Here is a 27,478-nt window from a genome sequence, read left to right as displayed (position 1 = left end):
TGAAACAAATTTAGCCAAGTAATTAAGAATCGTTTGGTGATGACGTTCTACCTGCCCATCTGACTGAGGATGTAGAGCAGTAGTCCTCGTCTTCCTAATCCCTAAAAGATGTGTTACCTTCTTGAAAAATTTTAGATTCAAAATTTTTACCTTGATCGGTATGCACTTCCAACGGAACTCCATGTTGAGAAACAAATTGTTTCACGAAAACATCAGCTACCGTTTTTACTTTAATATTTTTTAAAGCAAATGCCTCTACCCACTTGGTAAAACAATCAATAATCACTAACAAATATCGATTTCCAGCTGTGGTAGTCGGAAGAGGGCCAAGTATATCCATTTGTACCCTCTCAAATGGAAATCCAGCATCAAACACTTGAAGAGGTGACTTCCCTTTTCCTGATGGACCTCTCCTTGCTACACAAACCTTACAGGAACGGCACCAATCCTCCACATCATTCTTACATGTGGCCCAATAAAAACGCTTTCGGATCTTCTCTAACGTCTTATTTACACCAAAATGGCCACCAGACGCAGAATCATGAGCCTCCTCTAAAACTTGATTGATGAAGTTTTTAGGAACAATAATCTGGAAAATTTCTGATTTAAGGTTAGGGGATTCCCATCTTTTATATAAAATTCCATCTCTAATAACCAAAGCATCCCAGTAGGACCAATAAACTTTCGCAGAAATATCTCTATTAATTTCTTGTAAATCAGGACGTCTATTAATTTCTTTCCCTTGAAGGAACATTGAAATAATAGGATCTTCTAATTGTTTATTCCGCCATTTCTCTGAACTATTTTCTCCAAGAATAATTCTAGCAACAGAATTTTCTTTCAATTCTACTTTGGCACAATAAACACAACCGAGTTCTGAACAAGGGCGTCTTGACAAACCATCAGTATTCTGATGCAGTCGTCCTTTTCGATAAATTATTTCGAACTCGTACTGTTGCAATCTCTCTAGCCATCGAGCTAATTGTCCTTCTAAATCTTTGAATGACAAAAGCCATCTCAAAGAAATATGATCCGTTCGAATTTGGAATTTCCTTCCATATAGATAATGATGAAAAGACTTCATTGATGCCACAATTGCTAATAATTCCCTTCGTGTAATGCAATAATTCCTTTCTGCTTTATTCAAGACTCGACTGAAATAAGCGATGACTTTTTCTGAACCATTCTGAACTTGCGATAATACCGCTCCTATCCCATGATTCGAAGCATCCGTATCCAAAATGAATTGTCCGTGTTCCTTCGGAAAAGATAAAATTGGCGAAGAAACTAATCTCTCTTTCAATTCATTGAATGCCTCTTCACAAGATGAATTCCATTCAAATTTTACTTGATTTTCTGTAAGAACAAATAACGGTTTGGCTATCAAAGAGAAGCCTTTAATAAATTTCCTATAATAAGAACAAAATCCTAGAAAACTTCGAATTTGTTTCCTATTCTGAGGAACAGGCCAATTTCTGACGGCAGAAATCTTCTCAGGATCCGTCGTAATTCCATGTTCAGAGATAACATGACCAAGATATTTTACTTCTCTTCCAAAAAGCGAACACTTCTTAGGGTTCAATTTCAAATTTGCTGAGCGAAAGCGAAGAAAGACTTTCCTCAAATTTTCCATCATCCCCTCGAATGTTTCACTGAAAACAATCACATCGTCAAGATAAACTAAACAGATCTTCGATAAAACATCTTGAAAAACTTTCTCCATCAACCGTTCAAAAGTAGCGGGGGCATTGCAAAGTCCAAATGGCATGACAGTAAATTGCCATAATCCATTTCCCACAGAGAAAGCCGTCTTCTCCTTGTCTTTGGAGTCCAGCTTTACTTGCCAATACCCGCTCTTCAGATCCAGAGTAGAGAACCAAGAATTTCCTGAAAGTTGATCCAAAATATCTTCAATTCGAGGCAATGGATATGAATCTTTCACCGTGACAGAATTCAGCTTCCTATAGTCGACGCAAAATCTTAACGATCCATCTTTTTTCTTTACCATTACGACAGGAGAAACCCACGGACTTTTAGATTCTTCAATAACTCCCTGAGACTTCATTTCTTTAATGATTTTATTGACTTCTTCTCTTAAATGAATCGGAACTCTACGTGGAGCTTGTTTAATCGGCCTAGAATCCGTAACCTTAATATCGTGTTTTAAAATTCCACAGTTCCCTGCAATCAAATCCTGAGAAAATACATCCTGAAATTCTAATAAGAAATTGGCAAAAATATCTTTTTGAGAGGAATTCAAATTTTTAGAATTTTCCCCGAAAAATGTCTCAAGAAAATCAGGGACTTTCCCTTTAATAATTCGAAAACAAGAAAATTCATTTTTATTATTCTCTTCAATATTTCCAAATTGGGATTCAAAAACTTTTTCTAAATTTATTTTTTCAAGAAAATCTATCCCAAGAATGCAATCATCAGAAATGTTAGCAACAATTATAGGAATCTCTACTTCATGCTTTCCTAATTCAATCAAAACGTTAACTTTATATTTTACTCCAATTAATTCCCCTGTAGGATATTTAAGATAACAATTGTTTATTTCCAAATATTCTTTCGATTCTTTCAAAAATCCCTCTCTAAGAATAGAAACATCGGAACCCGTATCTATTTTAAATCGACAAATCTTTCCGTCCAATTTTCCTTTATAATAAAAATTATTTCTAGTTCTACTTATTCTAGCACATTGTAAAACATTTGGGGCTATCACGCAATTAGCCGAACCTGCCCCGCGAAGTTCGACTAAACCTTGTTTTCCGTAAATGACGGACATTCAGAACGGAAGTGTCCCTCAGCGCCGCAATGCCAACATTCCTTTTTTGCCTTCGGACCGTTCCTTTGAAAATATTTATTATTATACGACTTCCCTTTCTCGTTATGTTTCTCTTTTGTTTCCTCGTTTTTCTCTTTGTTCTCTAATTTATTAAATTTATTAAATTTATTATATTTATTATATTTGTTATATTTTTCAAAATTTTGATTCGGGAAATTTTTATTTTTTTGAAAACTATTTTCTTGAATAACTTTTACTGCCATTGCTCTCTCTATGGCAGATTTTAATGAAATAACGCTTTCTAATTGTAGAGTTCTCTTCAAAAAGCCGTCTGATATTGCAGTAATAAATTGTGCGCAAGCAATTTTATCTCTAACTTCATGAGAACACTCAGGATAGGCTAATCGCGACAATCTGTCTAAATCCGCGCCAAGAGAAGCCAAATCTTCCGAACTCTTTTGTCTACGATTCGTAAATTGCGCGTAATAAGACTGAGCCGAATGCCCTTCACCGAAACGTAATTCTAATTTTGACTTTAAATCCGCGAACTCTAAATTTTCAATCTCCGAAATTCCATCCAAAACGGTCCGCGCTGTCCCTCTTAAACAAGCGGCAAGAGCCAAGGTCTTTTGAAACGAATTCCAACCATTAGCTTGCGCTATAAAATCGAACTGGGCAATAAATTCGCGCAAGGGTACACTCCCGTCAAAATTCTCGGGTTTGAGCTTATATCCGAGCTCAAAATTATTGTGTAAAACATTGTTCGATTCGCTATTTCTACGTGTGGTGTTGTTCGGAATTCTATTATGTGTGACTTAGCTGGTTATTTTCCGATGAGGCGAGTACTTTCCTGTAATCGGTGCAGTTCCTCGTCCCGCTGTTGCAGCATCGTCAAAAATTGAGCCTGCTGTTGTGAGCGTTCCTCTCGCAATTCTCTAATTTGTTCCAACGCCTCCTGTAAAGCGTCCACGCGCTCGGGAGTTTCCTCGCTGTTAATCGCTCGAAGTGGAGTCGACTGTTGTTCTTCGCCGATCATTGCTCGTGACGAAGCTTGCGAACGAGTAATCCTCGGAGAATGCACCAAAGACATCGTAACCTTTTCACCGCACACACACACGAAATATTTGTCCTTTTTTTACTACGGTTCGTGGCTCGTGTTACGTCCGAACGATCCCGGACGAGCCCCCAAAATGTTACGTCCGCGACCACCCTTCTGATTATCTCGAAGAAATGTCGCGCGCACTCAAACTCTCACACGCCGGAAATGAATACACTCGCGTAGTAAAGCAATAAACTTTAATATTAGAAGCCAATAAACCGTAGCGATACAATATAATATTACGTGCATTAATCCTAATGCAAATATATCCGCCGATCAGCTGTCAGAGGATACGTCCTCACCGCACGACAGCTAGACCAGAACAAAACGCATCGATAGACATAAACAGCTTCTTAGCGACGATAGAAGATCCTGATAGAAGACCCTGATAGAAGACCCTGATAGAAGATCCTAATAGAAAATCCTGACGATCGTATAATACAGGGATGTATCGTCAAACGGGCGGGACACGGACATAACAATATATATTTATTCTACAAAAATATGTATTAATTTAAAAAATGTTTCCCTCCTTCGATATCCTTATAAAAAATAAGCGGTAATAAATAAAATATATATGAACAAAATATATATGAATAAAATATATATGATTAAAATATATATGAATAAAATATATTAATTAACAAAAATAATTATTAATTTAAAAATGTTTCCCTCCTTCGCAACTCTCTCTCTCTCTCTCGTTGTTACATCCAGGCTTGAGCCGCAGCATCTCTCTCTCTCTCTCTCTCTCTCTCTCTCTCTCTCTCTCTCTCTCTCTCTCTCTCGTTGTTACATCCAGGCTTGAGCCGCAGCATCTCTCTCTCGTTGTTACATCCAGGGCTTAGAACATATAGATATGGAAGGGGAATAGGAGCGCAAAACTGTGTCCAAGTTGAATGCGAGAGAGAACCACGTTTTTAAGGAAAGAGAAGGGTAGATTGTTACCTCCGTTCGCAATGCGCAAACGCGAATTAGCGAAAGCACCAATTACATTTCCAGTTCCAAACGGCGCGGTGAGCGTGACGTAACCGTGACGTCATCTACGTTTGCGCATTGCGAGCATAGATTAAAAGCTATCTTCCTCTCTCGCATCCAACTTGGACACAGATTTTTACCATGGAGAACAATAGCAATTCCTCTTCCAGGTATATATGTTCTAAGCATCCAGGCTTGAGCCGCAGCATCTCTCTCTCGTTGTTACATCCAGGCTTGAGCCGCAGCATCTCTCTCGCTCCGACGGGAGAGCGCGTATACCGCCGCGCGTTGCCTCTCTCTCGCTCCGACGGGAGAGCGCGTATACCGCCGCGCGTTGCCTCTCTCTCGCTCCGACGGGAGAGCGCGTATACCGCCGCGCGTTGCCTCTCTCTCGCTCCGACGGGAGAGCGCGTATACCGCCGCGCGCTACCTCTCTCTCTTGCTCTGACTGCGCACTACCTCCTTCTCTCTCGAATGTGTGCATCTCTCTTACTCTCGCGCGCTGCGTCTTCTCTCTCGAATGCGTGTGGTCTAGCGATACGCAGAAATCATGATTCTGTAGAGAAAATGAGGACTGCGATCTACGCAACGCTAGATCACAAATTATCAACAGATGCCAAGCCCAAGCACGATCACTGCCCGAGCGGAGAAAATTCGTGGTGCTCGTGGCAAAGGGCCAAGGCCACTGGAACTTTGGACAAATATACACATAAACCACCTTTACATGAAGAAGTGTACAAGACTATAACTCCAATTTATGAAAAATTAACCAGTAATGACCTACTCACTCGTTGCATAGGCGGCTTCACTCAAAACAGTAATGCTACAGTATGGTCGACGGCCCCAAAAGTGACATCCAGTGGCAAAAATGTACTTGACACAGCTGTATATATTGCTGCAGGTACTTATAATGATGGCCTCACAAGTGCCATGAGAGTCATGCAGAACATAGGCATCAAAATTGGACCAAACTGCTATAATTACTGTCAAGAGACTGATCAAAACCGCATCAAATTATCCGATCGTTCGCTCTTAGATGCTGCAAGAAGATCTAGAATCGAACAGAAGTCATCCAGAAAGGAAGAAGATGAGTTCCACGTGTCCATGGAAGGTGAAATGTACGGCGCAGGCATTGCAGACTGAAGGTATAACAAAATTTTCAGCACGTAAAACTTTAAACGCGTTTTTCTTGAAACTGCATTTTTCAAATCGGGCGACGATGGTACTCGGAGACTATCGCACGTATCCACTTGAAATTTTAACTGTAGCTTCACAGTAACGTTATCTAGTAAACTACGTACGATTTTTTTGTTATCATTGCAAACAATTTACTGCACATTTTTTCGGTCAAAAATTGAACCTTTTTTTTACAAGTCCGCCATTTTGCGAAAAATTGATGTAAAGCTAAAAACATACGTACTTTACTAGCAAATCTTATGTAGATTAAAATCCCGTTCTTTATTTTGTTTCAGATAGCACGAGTTCCTAGAATCACCGTCGCCCGTAGAGGCCCTCTTGAAAAAGGTGATTCCGAAGATTGGCTCAGTAGCCGCCATTTTGTATCAAAATGTCATAATAAAAATTTTTTTATACACTCAAATACATGTTTAATAAAGCCTGAAAGAGAGAAATTCCATTTCTTTTTCCTTACTCCCAGAATAAATTGTCAAAGTTAGGCCTTTTTTGAGGACTCTAGACTGGCCTAACCCCTTAAACAAGCGGCAAGAGCCAAGGTCTTTTGAAACGAATTCCAACCATTAGCTCGCGCTATAAAATCGGACTGGGCAATAAATTCGCGCAAGGGTACACTCCCGTCAAAATTTTCTCGGGTTTGAGCTTATATCCAAGCTCAAAATTATTGTGTAAAACATTGTTCGATTCGCTATTTCTACGTGTGGTGTTGTTTCGGAATTCTATTATGTGTGTGACTTAGCTGGTTATTTTCCGATGAGGCGAGTCTTTCCTGTAATCGGTGCAGTTCCTCGTCCCGCTGTTGCAGCATCGTCAAAAATTGAGCCTGCTGTTGTGAGCGTTCCTCTCGCAATTCTCTAATTTGTTCCAACGCCTCCTGTAAAGCGTCCACGCGCTCGGGAGTTTCCTCGCTGTTAATCGCTCGAAGTGGAGTCGACTGTTGTTCTTCGCCGATCATTGCTCGTGACGAAGCTTGCGAACGAGTAATCCTCGGAGAATACACCAAAGACATCGTAACCTTTTCACCGCACACACACACGAAATATTTGTCCTTTTTTTTTTACTACGGTTCGTGGCTCGTGTTACGTCCGGACGAGCCCCCAAAATGTAATGTTACGTCCGCGACCACCCTTCGGATTATCTCGAAGAAATGTCGCGCGCACTCAAACTCTCACACGCCGGAAATGAATACACTCGCGTAGTAAAGCAATAAACTTTAATATTAGAAGCCAATAAACCGTAGCGATACAATATAATATTACGTGCATTAATCCTAATGCAAATATATCCGCCGATCAGCTGTCAGAGGATACGTCCTCACCGCACGACAGCTAGACCAGAACAAAACGCATCGATAGACATAAACAGCTTCTTAGCGACGATAGAAGATCCTGATAGAAGACTCTGATAGAAGATCCTAATAGAAAATCCTGACGATCGTATAATACAGGGATGTATCGTCAAACGAGCGGGACACGGACATAACAATATATATATATATATATATATATATATATATATATATTGTTATGTCCGTGTCCCGCTCGTTTGACGATACATCCCTGTATTATACGATCGTCAGGATTTTCTATTAGGATCTTCTATCAGAGTCTTCTATCAGGATCTTCTAATATATATATATATATATTATAACCGTATCGCGCGGAATTCGCAGCGAATATCAATTCGTCGCGTAAGGAGAAACGTCTCCTGCGGAATATCGGTTCCCTTCGGCGCAATCTCTCCGTCCGATTACAAAAAAAAATTATAACAAAAAAAAATAAAAAAGAAAACTAAAATCTCGATTTAGTTGGGCGCCAGGTGCGGCAGCCGCACCGTCTCTCAATTAATAAATTCGCGGGACGCTAAGTCTTGATGTACTCGAACTTATTGTCCCAGCCCTCTCGCGGGCGTCAATCACGGGAGAGAGAGAGATCGCGACGGCAGCTTTCCCGCTCGGCTAGCCTCTGTACGGGTAAGGGTTCGGGTGCGTGGTGGCGAGAAATTACCCGAGGAATTAAAGTTAATAAAACATATATTTAAATTTTGTTCATAAGACACATGAGTATATAATATACAGAAATAAGCGGCGTGCACAGACGCACGATTGAGAGTTTGGTGAGGCAATACGACCGGTGGTTCGCCGGGCCGAGTTATGAATAATATTTAACTAATTCGCGGCAACGAGGTAGTGTCTCCAATAACAAAAAAAATTGATTAATTAAATCGGCGATGCACCACCGGGTATATTACTCCACGCCGCGGGCGCGTGATCCGCGCGGTATGCGCGACAACAAAGGGGCCGGCGTAAGGGCGCACCGCGTGCGCCGTACATAAATTCCATACACAAAATCAAACGTAATCACGCCTTTTCTTTTAAGACAACATCAATACTTTAATGAGCCCAAAAGCGTTTATGAGCTCCCCGATTTTGCGCCTCGAACAATATTCGGCAACGCGTAAATCGCGGTAATTTTCGCGCGACAATGTTACGCGCGAAGACTGTCCACGCGGGAGAGAGAATATGCGGAAACGCAAGAGAGTGGATGGGTCGTAGTTTCTCCCAATAGAGTTTCGTTACGTTAATACCGCGACTCGACAATAAAACTAATCTCTCGCAATTTTATAACGGGCCGGCAACCAAGTCCGGCATAATCTCTTAACGATAGGTAATTCGGGACCCATCCACCCTGCTACCTTAATTCGGCGACAGCAGGATGATTACGTCGTCTCACCAGTCCTGTAACGATCCTCATCGTCCTCTCCTCTCTCGCTCTCTCTAAGTCGCGCTTCCGTCTCGGGACCTCCACTCTCTTCGGGTGCTCGCTAGACAGTGCAGAATCGGGGGCCCTCAGGAGACACGTCGGTGACCCAATTACCTAGATAGGCCACTCGCGGCGCTATCAGGTCGGCCGCGCGCGCGGCCTCGGTGATCCTTGCGGCCGCGCGCTTAATTATCTTTACCCGCGGAGTCCTGATCCGCGGGTTGCCCTTCGTAGGCGGTTGTCGCGGCAGCGCACGGCAGGGCCGCTCCTTGCTCTCCTTCGGGATTCCGGATGTCCCGGGGGCGGCAGCTCTCCTGCCGGCGCTCCGTATGCGGGGACTCGGGTGCTTGTTGCACCAGAGTGGCCATCCCCTGCTCGCTCCTGGAAGGTACAAATTTTTAGGCAGTGGCACCTACTCCGTTGTCGGATGTTCGGTGAAGAAATTTTGAATCTTGGGCTTACCGGGCGTGTCCCTGACGAAGGGGGTCCCCGTCGTCCTGTTTCCTATGCTTTCCTATTTCTCCTCCAGGGTTTCTTTCTCGGCTGAGACTCGTCGCACATCCTGTCTGCCGCCGAAATAATCCTAACTCTCAACAAAAAATATACGAAAACGCGTAGCAGCGGGATCGCGTCCGGTCCCGCGCTTTTCGCACGCACGCTCTCTTTCTCTCTCTCTCTCGCTGTCTCGGGAGAGCAGAGGTCCCGTGCCCTCCCCCGATCGGGCCATTCAGCCCTTGTGACGGACAATTTCAATTTGTCACGTCACAATATATATATATATATATATATATATATATATATATATATATATATACAGGGTGTCCCAAAAAGATCGGAACACTGAACAGTCTCGAAAAGTATATCTTCAAAACGCATAATAAAACATTATACGCATCATAAAATATTATATTACACATTTTCTATCATCTTACCAAATACAGCATTATTTATCAGTTTATATAAATTTTTTGATACTCTAAATCTACTTCAAGGATATAGCCTTTAGATGAATCGAGCGCAATAGATAATACATCAAAATTAGATACATCGACTCATCGAGAATCGGCATAAGGCAATGGTTGACACATTGCCCATCCGTACAAATTATTTACGTCAAAATACATGAAATACGATGATGGTTTCAATGGATCATACGATTGCATATACTTGTTATTAGCATGTGCATATCTGCTTGAACATTGACTTATGTAGACCACCGCGTATACTCCGTTCGATAAACATGACCATGCCAATGTCTGTTAATAATTCAAACGTAATATTTGTATGTTTTAACATGGCATCCCATGTATTCCGGAAGGGTATAATAATACGTGGGGTCAAGTCCATAACTTTTAATACAACTATCCCGAAAATTTTCAAAAATATCTGCTAATAACAAGACATCAATTTTCAAATATAGATCGCTATATTCGTCTAGCGTTCCAAGGGAAAATCGTTTTCAGACGTTCTCGGCGTGCGCGTAATCGCTCTCGATACTGTGTCACCGATCAAGGAACTGTAGAATGAGTCACGCGGTGGTAAACGTGTATCTTGCAATTTAACTACACAATCTATATATTTATACGGAAAGACGCCCTTCCGAGTTAATAAATTGAATTTTTCAGCTATCAATGCGAGTTTTAATTGGCTTCTGCTTTTCTGCTAAAGTGTGAATCCGGCCTTAGAATCGGTTAATCTTTAAAAATTTATTGATTCTCAATTAGTTTCATTGAAGAGAACAGTTGGTTATAGTTTAATATTTTTCTAGGCACGAAAATGTTTTGCCTTGCTTGTCACATCATGGCTTATCTGCGGGTCTGCGATCTGCAGATAATTTAATATTTTAATATTTTATAATAAATATCGTCTTACGTTCTCCGAAAGAAAGAATCGTAAAGTAAGCAGGGCCTAATACTAGAGTAAATCTCATTTAGAGAGCTGTCAACTAGCTTATCTTTAAGGCACCGCGAGTTATAGTTTAGAATTTATAGATTAGTCTGTTTGGCTCTCGCGGTTTGTACATCTTTTATTTTGACGATTTAGCTCTCTCGGATTATGTTTACTTTGCCTGTCAGATCGTATGCTTACGTGAGTTTTCTATGCGTCTGCTATATTTTAGATATCGCATTGCGTTCTCCGAAAGAAAGGATCGTGGAGACTGCAGGACGTAACAATATTTAATAATTATTTGCGCGATAATTACGGCGTTAGTTCCTTTGTCTTTTTTTTTATTTTTATATTTAAATTTACGCAACCTGTATCTACTTATTTAATTTAATTATTTAAAACAAATATTTTGTATTGTTCTTGAATCTTTTGTATCATTATATTATTATCATATTATGTATTTAAGTTCATATCAATATTATGAAACGTATTCTTCCAAGGCAAACGATACTCTATTGTTCCTATACATAAAACCAAAACATTATTTCACTTGTGTAAGAAGCAAATAAAGCAAACTTTAAGGCATAATAATTTTTAGTCATTCAAGCAATATTCAACAGAAATCGTTATCTCACATTTCGCATCTCATTCAAAATGTTTTACATAAAATTAATTGCATCTTTTTGCAAACATTAAAGAAAGTTATTTTATTATCAATATCATTATGAACTTACAACTAAATCGCATTAAGAATTACATGTAACACATAAATTTTTTATTTATTTTAATTTATTTCGCTGTTTTAAAGAGCACAATTTTTTCACAATTTTAACAGATGCAGTTTTTAAATCATAAGCTAAACCTAGATAAGCAAAAAAATCAATAAAAGCTGTAGCAATATTGAGCTTATAATTTCCAAGTTCCGCCGCTTTGTAATCCCAAGGGAAAACGTGATGATAATTGTGCCAGCCTTCGCCACACGATATAAAAGAGACAACTGCATTTTCGGTGGGGCTAATTGATCTGTGATAAAATAAACATTTCTAAATAGTACCACGATATAATACAATAAACAATTTATTAATTTTGAATGATAGTATGTATATGTTTTAATTAATTTTAAATAATAGTATGTATTTGTTTACATATAATAAGTTGTACAGCATATAAGTACAATATATATAAATATAATATGTACACACAAAAGTATGTACGTACTTATCATATGGTTTCACACCCCACATGTGAGCTGCGGAATTTATTGATAATATTGTGTGTAAATTTATGACACATCTAGTCATGTTAAGATGCCACGCACACCACAGATTCTCACTCCATACCCACCAAGGTATTAATGTCGGTATGATAAAGCAGCAAAATAACATCAAATATTGGTACCATCTAAAAAAAGTATAAATAAACGAAACAAAACCATTAAATATAAATTTAACGTATAAGACGGGCAACAAGAGCCAAATCGCGGATGACAATGCGTTATCCTAACAAAACTAAATAATTTTCCGTTAGAATTAAATACCGGTGCACAAGGCACCAAATTTTACTTGGACACGGCCAAGATTTTAAAATATGAAATAATCTCATATTTGAGATTTAATTTCAATACCCCCTTTAACACCCCTACGGAAAATAAATAAATGAATGCAAGAGAAAAATATAGATCCGAAAATCGCTGAATCGGGAAACGAACCCGAGACCTTTCGCTTGCCGGGCGACTGCTCTTCCAGCTGAGCTATTCAGATCCTTTCGATTCTATACTTTTCTTTGTTATATATATTAATGTTGGTAAACAAACGCATTTTTAAGCCAGCGTGTATCAATATAAGAGTTTTAACAAGGCTCTGTAATATAAATATAAATTTAACGTATAAGACGGGCAACAAGAGCCAAATCGCGGATTTTCGGATCTATATTTTTCTCTTGCATTCATTTATTTATTTTCCGTAGGGGTGTTAAAGGGGGTATTGAAATTAAATCTCAAATATGAGATTATTTCATATTTTAAAATCTTGGCCGTGTCCAAGTAAAATTTGGTGCCTTGTGCACCGGTATTTAATTCTAACGGAAAATTATTTAGTTTCGTTAGGATAACGCATTGTCATCCGCGATTTGGCTCTTGTTGCCCGTCTTATACGTTAAATTTATATTTATATTACAGAGCCTTGTTAAAACTCTTATATCAAAACCATTAAAGTTAAACAAACAATATATACATATATTTTTTAAATTAAATTTGCTCCTGCAGAATAAACTATGTCCATCGTACTTTCTCTGAAAGACCACAAGGCAATCTTGTTTAAGATCACTCAAGTCGATACTAGCACCCTTGCTGATGACGTCTGGATGTTTATGAACCAAAACCCAACCAATATGGGAAAAAAAGAATCCTTTACGTGCATTATATGGATCTGCATCAGTGTCAGTAAATTTATGGTGTACTCTGTGATCCCTAACCCATCCGTAAATGTGACCCTAAAATACAACTTATTAAAAATCAAATGATAATGTACGGAGGTTATAAAGAGGAGTACGGACTCGGCATCGTTACACGTATAAACTCGGCAGCAATAGAGTCGGGAAAAATAAGGGTCGACTATTTCATCACATGTGGCGCTTTGTTGCATTGCTTGGAATTTATTTACCAATTTTATATATTAAGAGATACGGTAGAGTCTTGCGCCCTGTTACCGGAATAGCCGATACACCGTGTATCTTTACGCGAAGCGGAGAGTTGAGTCTACTATAAATTTCGAATGCTCAATAACGGCTGAAGCAATCGAGTTTATACTAAACTTAATCGATAGATTGGGTTCGAATTATATAATAAAAGTGTTTTTATTTCTGCTCTACGTACTTTGTAAGCGGAAATATTTATATGCAAAGTCTAAGTATGAAAAATTTCTATTAAGAAACGTCTCCGTCACCGTCGTCATCATTCACGCAACAGCCAATCGCATGCGTTAAACTCTGTACAGTTTGAGCGTTCGACACAAGATTGCGCTGAAGGCGCTTCGTATGTACTGATACACGTTGACGTGCGGGGTTATGTATTTGATTTGATTTCTTGACATGTACATACACACATAACAGGTATGTGTGTTTTGATATTTATTTATAATATACTATATTTTTTTATATAAGAATATCTATTTTCTTGTTACGCAATCATCCTATTATTTTTTTCATAAGATTAACAATTATATTCTTATGAAAAAATAATAGAATGATTGCGTAACAAGAAAATAGATTATATTATTATGAAAAAAATATAGTATATTACATATTATATAGTATTGAATACAACATGTATTTAAGTAAGTATATAAATGCATATTTATATATTTTGATATTTGCAACTACTTTCTTGTTATGTTATCATTTTAAATTATTTCTTTTATAATAATAACTTTCTTGCTATACTTTCTTTTTTTATAAGTACATAATTATTGATGTAAAATAAGGAAACAATCTTTACCAATAATAATGATTTATATATTTATGAAAGATGTAGTACAATGGTAACGTTGCAGAAAATTATTATGAAAGAAATAGTATAAAATGATAACGTAACATAATAAAAGTAACAAATATCAAAAAGTTTATTAACACAAATATCAAATATTATTATATAAATATATATTGTATTTATGAAAGAATATGTTTGTGATATACTAAATATGGGATATGCAATACTGTACATATATGTGATTATATTATAAAAATATTTTTTCATATAATAATATCTATTTTCTTGTCACGCCATTATTCTATTATTTTTTCTAAAATATAAAATTAACAATTATATTCTTATGAAAAAATAATAGGATGATTGCGTAACAAGAAAATAGATTATAATAGTCTGTTATATATGTATATATATATATATATATATATATATATATATATATATAAATATATATATATATAAATATATATATATATATATATATATAGTAAGAAATAACCCGCTGTGGAGACACCTTTAGGTGTCAGGGCGTTTGAGGTGGTGCTTATGTAGAGTGCTGGCGAGCGAGCGCCACCGGAAGTTGACAGGACATAGAGAGACGAGCGCGGGCTGAGTCAGTCAGTCTCTCTAGAGCCTTCCTTGTAATACTTATTTACTTAAGAATATACTAAGTTTACCACTAAGGTGATTACTGATTAATCCCCGCCTCATTATTTTGACCTATGTTCTTCCATGATTAGGAATCAAACGACCCTCTTACAGCCTCAGAAGTGGGATAAAATCTATCCTCTCATTCCTGGCTCTCGACGTCCGCAGTATCGCAATTATCAACGCGCAAGTACGTCGATCGTTTATGCGATTATACCGAGCTTTGTCTTTTTGCGGATACACGTGGCTCGCGGTCAGTATCGCAGACGAGGTGAATAATGAATAATCGGTTCAAGCAGTTAAGAGACTAAGTCTAAGACTTGTGAAGAAACAAGGAAGTGCTTTGTTCGGTCGCCATATCGAGTATCGAGTCCGTGCGGTTTCTGGACAAAATCACGCGACTCTCGCCGCCATATTAGCGCCCGAGTGACTCGTTGAAGCGATCATTCTCGCTCTCTCAAAAGAGATATAGTCCTTTCTATCGCGGAAAAGTGCGTGTGGACAGTAAATTTTTTTATTACTACAAAAGTTGTTCTTGGCGTGCCGTTATCGTGTATATACTACGTGGCATTACGCTAGACAATTTTTACGCGTTGGATGTTTTCTAGCCTATTCATCGTACTTTGTGCGTGTCGGCATCGTTTGAGCGTCGTTTTCGAAGAATATGAGAGTAAACATTAATTTTTTTTCTTTTCTCGAAATTTTGTTCTTGGCGTGCCGATATCGGGTATATACTACGTGGCATTACGCTAGACAATTTTACGCGTTGGATGTTTTCTCGCCAATTTATCGTACCTTGTGCGTGTCGGCACTGAATTGGCATCTATTAAGCGTCGTTTCAGAAGAAAAAATAATAAATACTTATTAAAACAAATCGTGCATTGCAAAAACTTCTTACCAAGTAACAGGTGTTGATGTTGATATTTTCCTTTTATGTTCGAACGTAACAATAACATAATTAGACAATCAGATAAGAAATATACGTCGGCTCTCAATATTATTAATAATAATAATACATGAATTTTAAATCGGCCAATAGAGCTCAAGCGCAAAAAATTAATTCTTCGGAACTGTATCTCTTGGTTTGAGATTACTAAGTTCCATATACAAATTAATCTTGAACTTACATATGGAGAAAAATAGGCGAGAAAAATATAGGTCCAAAAAATCGCTGAAGCGAGAATCGAACCCGCGTCTTTCACTTTCCGGGCAACTGCTCTTACTAACTAAGCTATTCAGACCCTTTCAATCCTATATTTTTCATTTGCCTTTTAGTAGATGTTATTAAATAACGCCATGATTAGGCCCAGGTGTAAATAAAATCAGATAAGAAATATATGTCGGCTCTCAATATTATTAATAATAATAATACATGAATTTTAAATCGGCCAATAGAGCTCAAGCGCGAAAAATTAATTCTTCGAAACTGTATCTCTTGGTTTGAGATTACTAAGTTTCATATATAAATTAATCTTGAACTTACATATGGAGAAAAATAGGCGAGAAAAATATAGGTCCGAAAAGTTGCTGAAACGGGAATCGAACCCGCGTCTTTAATTTTCCGGGTGACTGCTCTTACCAACTTTTCTCGCCTATTTTTCTCCATATGTAAGTTCGAGATTAATTTATATATGGAACTTAGTAATTTTAAACCAAGAGATACAGTTCCGAAGAATTAATTTTTCGCGCTTGGGCTCTATTGGCCGATTTACAATTCATGTATTATTATAATTAGACAATGTTGAGAAAACAGTTTAACGGTTATACGCAACAAGCGCTAAAAGAAGAAGTCGCCAAATGAGATCTCCCAGTACCAAATACTCGAGAAAAATGTATCGATGCCATTATGGCATATTTCGAGCATTCTAATGCAAAAAAAAGAGCAGGATCAGATCGAGTGCTAAACACGTTTAAAGAAGCAGGCACAGCAAGAGCAGCCTCGCCTTCATCGGAAGCTTCTGGACAACAAATCACTCACAGTGCAGTATCAAATGAAGCATCCTTACCGCTATATTGCTCATTACTGGTGGAACAAATTAAACAGCAACAAGCTCAAATCAACAATCAAGAGACAATGAAGCAGTTATTAGAAGCATTATCTCTCGGAAACGGGAATCAGCGTGCCTGTGTCAATCCAGCTTCTATGTCTCAGGGGGAGAGGCTAGAAGACAATTTCAGTACACCAAATGTACAGCAGCAACCTACCCTGGCTACTACTTCACCGACCCAAGCCGTTCAACTTTTGTCGTCGCAGATTTCGGATTTTAGTGGATCTGAGGACGAGAATGTATAGAACTGTGGATACAGAAAATAAAAGGTCTTGCAAATCTATGGGATCTCATCAAACATAACATTCCTCGCAGCAACAAATAAGCTCAAAAACTGGCTCGCCGTTGATATGACACAAATACCGGCTCAGCTATAGAATCATGGACTGGTTTTAAAGAAGCTATCATTAAGATGTTTAAAAAGAAAATCCTTTTTCACGTGGCTTTGCAAAAAATAGAGGTTTGCGTGTGGAATTTTACTAAGGAATCATTTCAAGAATACGCAACAGACAAGATTGCATTGATGCAGAGCATGAATTTACCAGAACAGGACGCTATTCATTTACTAATTAACGGAATAGGAAGCTTAGCCCTGAAAGGCGTCGCCGCGCCCATTCGAGCGGAATCGATAGCTTAATTTTTGGAAGACATGCGCAACATAACTTCTTCGTGTGGAAACGCATCAAGAATCAAGCAAGAGAAAAAAGAGAATAAATCAACAAGAAACAAATCTGAAGATAAGAAAACGCAACCATCAAAAATAGCTAACAAAGTCTTCTGCGTTTACTGCAAAACTAAGGGTCATCTCCGGTCTGACTGCACCAAGTTAAAGAAGAAAGAATAACGAAAGCAGCCTTTGATCTCATTATCGTCAGCAGCCGTAACAGAAATCAAAGACAAATCGTCAGATGAAACAACAGTAGCAGTAGTGAGTGAGAAGGACAAAAATCCATCAAAACGGGTAAAATTGTTCAATCGCTTTCCGAAATTGGCGATATTGCTTGTAAGATGAATGCACTTTTGGATACCGGTAGTCTTATATCATTGATTTGCCGTTCTGCATACGAAAAATTTGAAAAACCTTACAATTAATTCGGAAATTAGCTCATTTTTAGCGGTAAACGGTACCCCGTTAGATTTAATTGGATCGGTAGAAACAAAAATAAAATTAGAAGAATTTTCAAATATCCCGACAAACATTAAATTATATATAAATTTAACATATATAAGATAGGCAATAAGAGCCAAATCGCGGATGACAGTGCGTTATTCTAAACGAAACTAAATTTTTTCGTTAGAATTAAATACCTGTGCACAAGGCACCAAATTTTACTTGGACACGGCCAAGATATAAAATTGGAATAATCTCTACAAGAGATTTTTAATTCCATGTATCCCCTATTCCCGCTGAAGAAATAAAATGCGAGAGAAAAATATAGATCCGAAAGTCGCAGAATCGGGAATCGAACCCGAGACCTTTCGCTTGCCGGGCGACTGCTCTTCCAACTGATTAAATTATATGTTTTAAACGGTGACTTGTTCTCTACGAATTTAGTAATAGGACGCGATTTTCTCATTGATAATAAAATCGATCTTATAAACAAACCGTCCTTAAACGAAACAAAAGATAAACTACAACTTCTCCGAGAAGTAGCATCAATTGATAATATAGAGGCCCATCTGATAATTTAGAAGATATCCTCGTTAATATGGAAATCGATTTTGATGACTCAATTAAAAAACAACTAGTTTCTACTATTAAAAACATAGAAAATACACAAATTGATAGAATCCACGACGATTACTTCGTTAAAGTTTTACTTAAAAACGATTCCATTTACAATTATAGATCCAGACGTTTTGCAAATTTTGAAAGACAGCAAATCCGAAAATTAACTGACGATCTTTTAGCTAGAGGAATAATTAAAGAAAGTAAATCGCCTTACTGTGCTCGAATCGTCTTAGTTAAAAAGAAAAACGGGTTATTTCGTCTTTGCATAGATCTTTGTCCCCTGAATGAACGAGTAGTGAGACAAAATTTTTGTTTTCCATATATTAAAAACTGTTTATCCAGCCTCGGGGGAAAAAAGATTTTTACGTTATACTTGACTTCAAAGACGGATTCCACAATATTAAATTACATGTGGAATCTACTCAATATTTCGCATTCGAGACACCAGACGGGAATTTTGAATACAATCGATTACCCTTCGGATTCTACGATGCTCCGGCTGAATTTCAACGGAGACTCGTGTACATTTTAAGACCGCTAATTAGAGAGGATAAGGTTATAATTTATATGGACGACATATTAATCCCTTCGATTACAATTATAGAAAATATCAACAGCCTTAAAAGAGTCCTCGTAATTCTAAAACAGTACAATTTTTAACTTAATTATCAAAAATGTTATTTTTTTAAAAATACTATTGACTATTTAGAATACGTTATTTCACCGGAAGGAATAACACTTAGTTCTCGTCATACTGACGCAGTTAAAAATTTTCCACAACCCAAAAAAACGGTAGAACTTCAAAGATTTTTGGGGCTAACTATTTCAGGAAATTTATTCCGAACTACACATCAATAGTTAAACCTTTGAATAATCTTTTAAAGAAATCGACTATTTTTTCATTCGACAAAAATTGTCAATTAGCATTTAACACTTTCAAACAGATATTAATAGCCCAACCAGTACTAAAACTCTATAATCCACACCTTCCAATCGAACTACACACAGACACTAGTGCAATAGCGTTAGCTGCAATTCTGTTGCAAAAACAGGAGACTAATCAGTGGGCTTCCGTAGCATATTATAGTCAAGCAACAAACAAAGCGGAAATAAACTATCACAGTTACGAACTTAAAATTGCTGGCTGTGATAAAATTGAGGAATGGGCCGGGAGCTTATTAGACTCAAGCCTCTCGGGAAAAAGTACCATCGGGGCCATCCAACCCTGTTTAGCGGATTAGCTAAACAGGGCTCATGAAGGTGTTACAGAATGACTTAAGTGCTCACTGAGCATGGTTGCTTTGGTAAATACCTGAGTCGTATTGGGAAGGAACGCATGATACGTTACTAGCATTTCGGCCACGAGCGGGATACCGCCCAGCACATCCTGCAGGACTGTGTTGCCTGGGCGGGGGAGAGAGTGATGCTCGTGGCCGCGATAGGACAGGATCTGTCATTGCCGGTCATAGTAAAGGCGGCAGTGGCAGAAAAAGAAAAATGGAGAGCCTTCTCTTCCTGCGAAAACATAATGCGGCAGGAGGAGAAGGAAAGAGAGCGCGAGCGAGATAGAGGTAGAAGAAGAGAGTGGGGGGAAGAAACAGAGAGCGACGTGGAGGAAGGAGAAGACGGGGACATGCCTCCTCTCACTCTCCATCGTGGGAGGGGGGGGTGTATTCCTCTAACGCCTGCGTCTGATTTAGACTCAGGATGAGGTCTTGGGGGGAAGGCCGGGGACAACTAAGTCCTGGAGCTCCCTCTCGAAGATCTCTTGTTAAACGGGGGTCGGGTCGGGTAGCCTGCGCTTTGCGCGCGCTGCGCGGCCAGGCCCCCAAATGGGCAACCTCCTTGATTGCGGTCGAATCCCAACTCCTACGAGAGCGGAGAGAGCCGTAACCGTGGAGGGGGGAGTGTGCTTCGGGGGCTGGACTTGTCCAGCCAACGGAGCTCGAAGCCTCTCCTCTCGGACATAAATGCAGCATGGGCGCCCTCTTATCGGGAGCCGAAAGGCATCGGAGTAAGGGCGTCCATGTTGTAGAGGGGGACTCTCCTTCTGAGAAAGTCTTTCTGGTGAGGACCTCCGAGTTGAATGTCAAATTTCCTTCAGGAGGGGATCCTATAAAAATGTAACTCGGCGCGTTGATAAGTTTCAAAATTACAAAACACTTTAAAGAAAACATTAATTAATTTAACTACAAAATATATTTAATTGCAATAAGTTTGTAACAGCCGCTTATCACGAGCGTCGGACTGCTCAGTCGGAATCAGGGCTCGTGAAAGGGTCGACAGGACTCCATGGATTTTAATACTGATAAAACCGTTTATTCGTGTAAACAATCACACTGCAGTAATGTACCAAATAGAATCCGAGCGCGAGTATACTTCAAAATATACTTAGAGCGCGAGTAACATAATAAATAGAATCAGAGCGTAGGCTGCATGCGACATAAAATTACAGCGCAAAGATTATAACACGCAATATGCGCAAGGCGCGAATAACATATGTTTGAGATGCAAAATAAATCTTATCGTCTGTTAATTACTTCGGCAGTAAACCGTTATTAGGATTTTCAATTTATACAAAATTCGATCTCGAATTTTGTTATTTGGTAAATTCTGGAATCATCGATCAGTAATAATAAAGTCACGTTTGTTTTGTATAATAGAATAAAAAGAAGTCATAAATTTACAGCTGTCACATAAAAAACGCTCAAATATACAAACAAGTAACGGTGTCGCAACCGTTCCGCCGAATAATTACATGCTATTGAGCATGCGCTACTTTAAAAATCACGCAAATTATTGGCGCTTTACGCGAAGGTGGGCTCCGCTCCAAAAATTATAAAAGAGGAGCTCACCCCGGCGTAGGGGCCTTATCGCTTTCCGCCGTGTACGCATAAGTCAAACCGCCTCAAAAAAAACCGCAGAACATTTATATCGACAACCGCCGCTCTTTCTTTTGATTTGATTTCTCCGCTGAAACTAATTAAACTTTATGTTAATTTTGTGCGTGTAATTGTTAAATATTGTACATTATATTTTAGTAAAGATTCGTATATTAAAGGTTTCTTTATACTACAACTGACTCATCCTTTGTCGTGTCGCGCGATTCCTCACGCAGCGCGTTCGCGAACATATTTCTGGTCCTTCGAGCCGGATCTTCTCGCCGGCACCCGCAAGTTTGTGAACGTGACTTCGTGTAGTTCGTGGGTGCTCTTAGTTCACCATGGATGTGAACACGTTGATCGACTGTCAACGTGAGATCCAGGTCCGCATTTCACGCTCCGTGGAATATTTGAAGAAGTTGGGCACCACCAACATCACCGCCAGTGCCGTATCCACACGCACCAGAATCTTAGATCAGCTGTGGACGAAATTCGAGACACAGCATGATCTCATTCGAGCGGCTCTGAAAGAGAAATTTTGCGAGAGCGATTACTACAAGTCGGAGTTACATGGCGATACGGAAAATCTGTACGTAGCACAACGCAGTACTTTAGATAGTTATACCGAACATTTTCGGAAGCCGAACGTGTCTCCATCCGTCGACGTCGCATCAAAGTCTTCGCTGCCGCGCATCAAGTTGCCGCCGTTCTCTGGCGCCTACGCTGACTGGCCATCCTTTCGCGATCTCTTTCCTGTCAGTCGTGAGCAGCAATTCAATCTCGAACATTGAGCGCCTTCATCACCTCCGCTCGTGTCTGACAGGTCCGGCTGAAAAGTTGATAAAGTCACTACCTGTCACGAGTGACAATTACGATCGCGCTTGGGCAATCTTGGACAAGCACTACAATAACAAAAGAGAGTTGATCCGCTCCAACTTTGCCACGTTTACCGCCGTGCCAAAGATGAAGGGAGATACCGCCGAGGAGCTGAGCCGCATTCACAACGCTGACACCGCCGCAGTCAACGCACAGGAGAGTATCGGACGTCCTATCAACTCGCACGGGATGGATCTGTTCAACCACATGGTTGTCGAATTGTTCGACGCACGCACTCGTCTCGAATGGGAGTCAACCACTTCAGACCCCACCGAACCACCACGGAACGAGGCACTTCTCGACTTCATTAGTCGACGGATCTTGACACTCAACGCCGCACGACCGAGGAGTGTCACAAAAGGATCTGGAGAGACATCACGATTCGTCAAAGCGCACGTCACGAAGCACCAAAACACAGATTCACCTCAGTGTGTACTGTGCCGTGAAAACCATACACTGATGACGTGCAAGGGCTTCAAGGCCAAGACCGCGGTTGAGCGGAAAACGTTCGTGGAGGCCAACCGACTGTGCTTCAACTGCCTAGGCAATCATTTCCTAGCACGGTGTCAGTCAAAAAGGAACTGCCTCACGTGCAACGCGCGACACCACACCATGCTGCACGGGGCAGCCACATCAACACCACCTGCTGAGGCCACTTCACTTGCCACCACACTGGCCACTGCACGGCAAACTGAAACACACAAGGCCGTCCTCCTCGCAACCGCTCGCGTCAAGATCGCTGATCGCTACGGATCACCACACGAGGTTCGAGTCTTGATAGACCAGTGCTCCGAGGTGTCCATCGTCTCTGAGGCACTGGCTCAGCGTCTTCGGCTGCCTCGAGCTTCAACAGATCTGTCCATCTTTGGCATCGGAGGGACTCGCTCTGGATCAGCGCGTGGCAAGGTCACGCTAGACATCACATCTGACGTGACCAATGTCGAGCTCCGCGTGGTTGCTTTTGTGCTGCCTCGCATCTCATTGCAGCAAGGCACCTCTGAACGCGAAGATCGTAGCTGGCCTCACATCCAAGGACTTCGACTGGCCGACCCGCGCTTCCTGGACGACGATCCTGCGGAGTTACTTCTTGGAGCAGAAGTTTACGCATTGATCCTCGAGGAAGGTCTTCGCAAGGGCGGATCACGGATGCCGATCGCCCAACAGACGAGCTTAGGATGGATCCTGTCCGGGGGCTACGATGCAGCAGCAACCGAAGGACATCGCAGCACGTTCCAGTGCACCGCAGACCACGACCTCGCTGACATGGTTCGACGCTTCTGGGAGCAGGAACGCGAGCCAGTGGCTGGGACACCGCTTACCGCCGATGAAGCCAGATGCGAGGACATCTACGTGCGCACGGTCACACGCACGTCCAGTGGACGATACATGGTGAGGCTGCCATTTACCTCACCGCCGCCGACATCGCTCAGCGAGACTCGTCGACCTGCTGAACGCCTACTGGATGCCATGGAGCGGAAAGGAGCACGAGATCGTCGTTTCGGTGACCTCTATCTAGACTTCATGGAGGAATACGAGAACCTACAACATATGGAGAAGGTTAGCACAACTACAACAACTGGCAGCCCCAGGTGTTACTTACCGCATCACGGGGTCCTCAAGGAGTCAAGCACGACCACGAAGCTCAGGGTCGTGTTCAACGGCTCCCAGCGCACACGGTCCGGAGAGTCGCTGAACGCACACCTCCTCACTGGAGCCAATCTCTTGCCAGCACTCGCTGACGTCCTACTTCGTTGGCGTTGGCATCGGTTCGTGCTCGTCACGGACATTGAGAAAATGTACCGACAAATCCTCGTGCATCCGGAGGACTGTCGCCTGCAAACTATCCTGTGGCGCCACAACAGCTCTGACGACGTCCACGAGTACGAGCTGAGGACCGTGACCTATGGGCTAGCGTGTGCACCCTTCCTCGCCATCAGGACTCTTCATCAACTCGCAGCAGACGAAGAGGCACGATATCCACGCGGAGTCAAGGCACTGCGACACGACTGCTACGTCGACGACGTGGTCACCGGCGCCGATAGCTTGGAAGATGCTATCGACCTTCAGCAGGAACTACGGAGTCTTTGCACGGCGGGCGGATTTCCTTTGAAAAAGTGGGCCGCCAACGATCCTCAGGTGCTCACAGGAATTCCACCAGAACATCAGCTGCAACGTGGGCCGCACTCATGGGAAGAAGAGAGTCACGCTACCCTGGGCCTCCGATGGCATCCTCAAGGCGATTGGTTCTCCTTCTCAATTCGTCCACGTCCAGTCACTGATCTCACAAAGCGACGAGTTCTAGCCGAAACGGCTCGGCTCTTTGATCCGATGGGTTGGCTCGCGCCTGTCGTCATCAGAGCCAAAATTCTGATCCAGACGACGTGGCTTCAACGGCTGGATTGGGACTCGCCGCTGCCTGATCAGGACGCACACCGCTGGAGGCAGTTGTTGGATCAGTTTCCTCTATTGGATAACATTTGTGTAACTCGCTGGCTCAACACCGGAGACGACCATTCGCAACTGCAGCTCCATGGGTTTGCCGACGCTTCAGAGCGAGGATACGCCGCCGTGGTGTACATCCGCAACGCTGCAACAGAAAAAACGTCAATCAACCTATTGATGGCAAAATCGAAGGTCGCGCCTGTCAAGCAGGTGTCGTTACCTCGCTTGGAACTCTGTGCAGCAGCTCTACTTACCACGTGCGCGCTACTCTCGGTTTGACAACGACGCCGGTGCATCTGTGGTCAGATTCAAGGGTCACACTTCATTGGATCCGCGGACACAGCACCCGTTGGAAAACCTTCGTCGCCAACCGAGTATCTCAGATCCAGACCCTGCTTCCAGACGCTCAATGGAGACACGTCGCTGGACGAGAGAATCCTGCAGATTGCGCATCGCGCGGTGTTACTCCTGCTGAATTAATCAATCATGAGTTGTGGTGGACAGGACCTACCTGGCTCTCAGGAGACGAGACTGCATGGCCGGGTTCAAACATCGACGTCCCAGAGGATGACCTCCCGGAGCAGCGAGCCACCAGTCTGGTAATCAAGGCACCGGTCTCGGCAGAACCTGACCTCCTCCTCCGGTTTCCAACGCTGCACAGGCTGCTGCGGGTTACGGCATGGTGTCGGCGATGGCTCAAGCAGGCGAGACGTGACGCCATACCTGGCCGTCCATTGCATCCGGACGAGCTGGACGTCGCCTTATTTCGATGGCTGCGAGTGGTGCAGGCGCTCCACTTTCCTACGGACGTAGCTGCGGCTTCTGCTGGACGCACTAGCCCACCACGAAGCCACCTAGCGATGTTGAGTCCGGTCCTCGATGATCAAGGCGTGCTGCGCGTCGGAGGACGTCTCAAACATGCTCAGCTACCACTCGACGAGAAACATCCAATGATCATCCCGGCGGCATCATGGTTGACTCGGCTGGTGATCGATTCCTGCCACCGACGGACGCTGCACGGAGGTGTGCAACTGACTCTCGGCCTGCTCCGCCTGCGCTTCTGGGTGCCTCGAGGAAGGACCACCGTCAAACAGCAGCTACACCGATGCATAACCTGCACTCGATGGCGCGCCGCCACACCACAGCCTCCGATGGGTAACCTTCCTCGGGAGCGAGTAACGCCAACTCGACCGTTCCTCAGCACCGGCTTGGACTACGCGGGACCAATCCTCCTCCGGACCAGCAAGGGGCGTGGACACCGTGCGCACAAGGGGTACATCGCAGTCTTCGTCTGCTTCTGGTCAAAGGCCGTTCACTTAGAAGTCGTCTCAGACTACACCTCGGAGGCCTTCATCGCCGCTCTGCGCCGCTTCGACTCCCGCAGGGGCCTGTGTGCTGAGATCTACAGCGACTGTGGCACGACTTTCATCGGAGCAGATCGGACGCTGCGAGGTCTCTTCAACGCAGCGACAGCCGAAGGTCAAAGTGTCATCCTTGCCGCCACCGCTCAAGGAATCCGCTGGCACTTCAACCCGCCAGCGGCCCCGCATTTTGGTGGTTTATGGGAGGCCGCCGTAAAGTCGACCAAGTTCCACCTCCGTCGGGTGATCGGCGCGACCACCCTCACGTTCGAGGAGTTGAGCACACTCCTTGCACAAATTGAAGCCTGTCTTAACTCACGTCCGTTGCAGGCACTCTCAGATGATCCAGAGGACGTCTCGGCGCTGACCCCCGGTCACTTCCTCATCGGGACACCGCTCCTCGCCTTGTCAGAACCGTCATTGACAGAGCAGACGGTGTCCACCTTGTCACGTTGGCGTCATCTGCAGCGGATGAGGGATCACTTCTGGCAGCGATGGTCATCCGAATACATGCACGGACTCGCCCCACGCACCAAGTGGCTCAAGGATGCACCTGCACCCCACGTCGGCGATCTCTGCCTCGTTCGCTCCGAGATCACCCCCCCGAACCGATGGCCCCTCGCTCGCATATCGCGTTTGCACCCCGGGGACGATGGAGTTACACGCGTAGTGACGATCCGAACGGCCACGTCCGAGCTCGTGCGCCCACTCGTCAAGCTCGTGTTTCTTCCGGGCGTGAACGACGTTCCTACACCGCACGTTGACACATAGCATCACTCACTACACGATCATCACGTCATGCACCATATCAACTGTCACGCTTTACTCATTTCACTCACCACCTCACTATAACACTTGTCTCGTTTTCACCGCTTACTGCATCGTTCACTCGCCGTTCACATCTGCCACATACTTTCGCCGTTTCAGCTGATCGATTCGCAACACGTGATCACCACGTGTTTTCGTCGACTCAGCTGATCGACTCACAACACGCGATCATCACGTGAATTTTCGCCGCGCCGACACGAGCCCGCCCCACCATCGATCGCTATCGGAATGTGATCCGAGCCGGAAACATCATCAACCTTTTGTCACGTTGCGCCAAGGCGGGCGGGATGTTTGAGATGCAAAATAAATCTTATCGTCTGTTAATTACTTCGGCAGTAAACCGTTATTAGGATTTTCAATTTATACAAAATTCGATCTCGAATTTTGTTATTTGGTAAATTCTGGAATCATCGATCAGTAATAATAAAGTCACGTTTGTTTTGTATAATAGAATAAAAAGAAGTCATAA

General features: G+C 42.2%; 3 protein-coding genes across 3 annotated transcripts; 2 read left to right on the top strand and 1 right to left on the bottom strand.

Annotated features, from left to right (window-relative positions):
- The first annotated feature begins 5,411 nt into the window (after nt 1–5,411).
- LOC146722788 (uncharacterized) lies at nt 5,412–6,401 on the top strand. Its single transcript, XM_085483861.1, has 2 exons — nt 5,412–6,010; nt 6,338–6,401. The coding sequence occupies exon 1, from the start codon at nt 5,433–5,435 to the stop codon at nt 6,006–6,008; it is 576 nt and encodes a 191-aa protein (XP_085339987.1). The 5' UTR covers nt 5,412–5,432; the 3' UTR covers nt 6,009–6,010; nt 6,338–6,401.
- Nucleotides 6,402–11,487: 5,086 nt separating this feature from the next.
- On the bottom strand, nt 11,488–13,659 carry LOC114944638 (acyl-CoA Delta-9 desaturase-like). Its single transcript, XM_029320631.2, has 4 exons — nt 13,651–13,659; nt 12,993–13,198; nt 11,927–12,109; nt 11,488–11,731 (listed from the first exon to the last, which is right to left on the bottom strand). Exons 1-4 carry the CDS (start codon nt 13,657–13,659, stop codon nt 11,488–11,490), a joined length of 642 nt encoding a protein of 213 aa, XP_029176464.1.
- Nucleotides 13,660–21,843: 8,184 nt separating this feature from the next.
- LOC114944639 (uncharacterized) lies at nt 21,844–26,952 on the top strand. Its single transcript, XM_085483859.1, has 3 exons — nt 21,844–22,264; nt 22,326–24,912; nt 24,975–26,952. The coding sequence occupies exons 1-3, from the start codon at nt 21,844–21,846 to the stop codon at nt 26,950–26,952; spliced, it is 4,986 nt and encodes a 1,661-aa protein (XP_085339985.1).
- Nucleotides 26,953–27,478: the final 526 nt, after the last annotated feature.

This window comes from Nylanderia fulva, unplaced genomic scaffold, assembly GCF_048542155.1.
Source record: "Nylanderia fulva isolate GAGA-0341 unplaced genomic scaffold, ASM4854215v1 Scaffold271, whole genome shotgun sequence".
NCBI lineage: Eukaryota > Metazoa > Arthropoda > Insecta > Hymenoptera > Formicidae > Nylanderia > Nylanderia fulva.
This window is presented reverse-complemented; position numbering and strand designations above follow the sequence as displayed.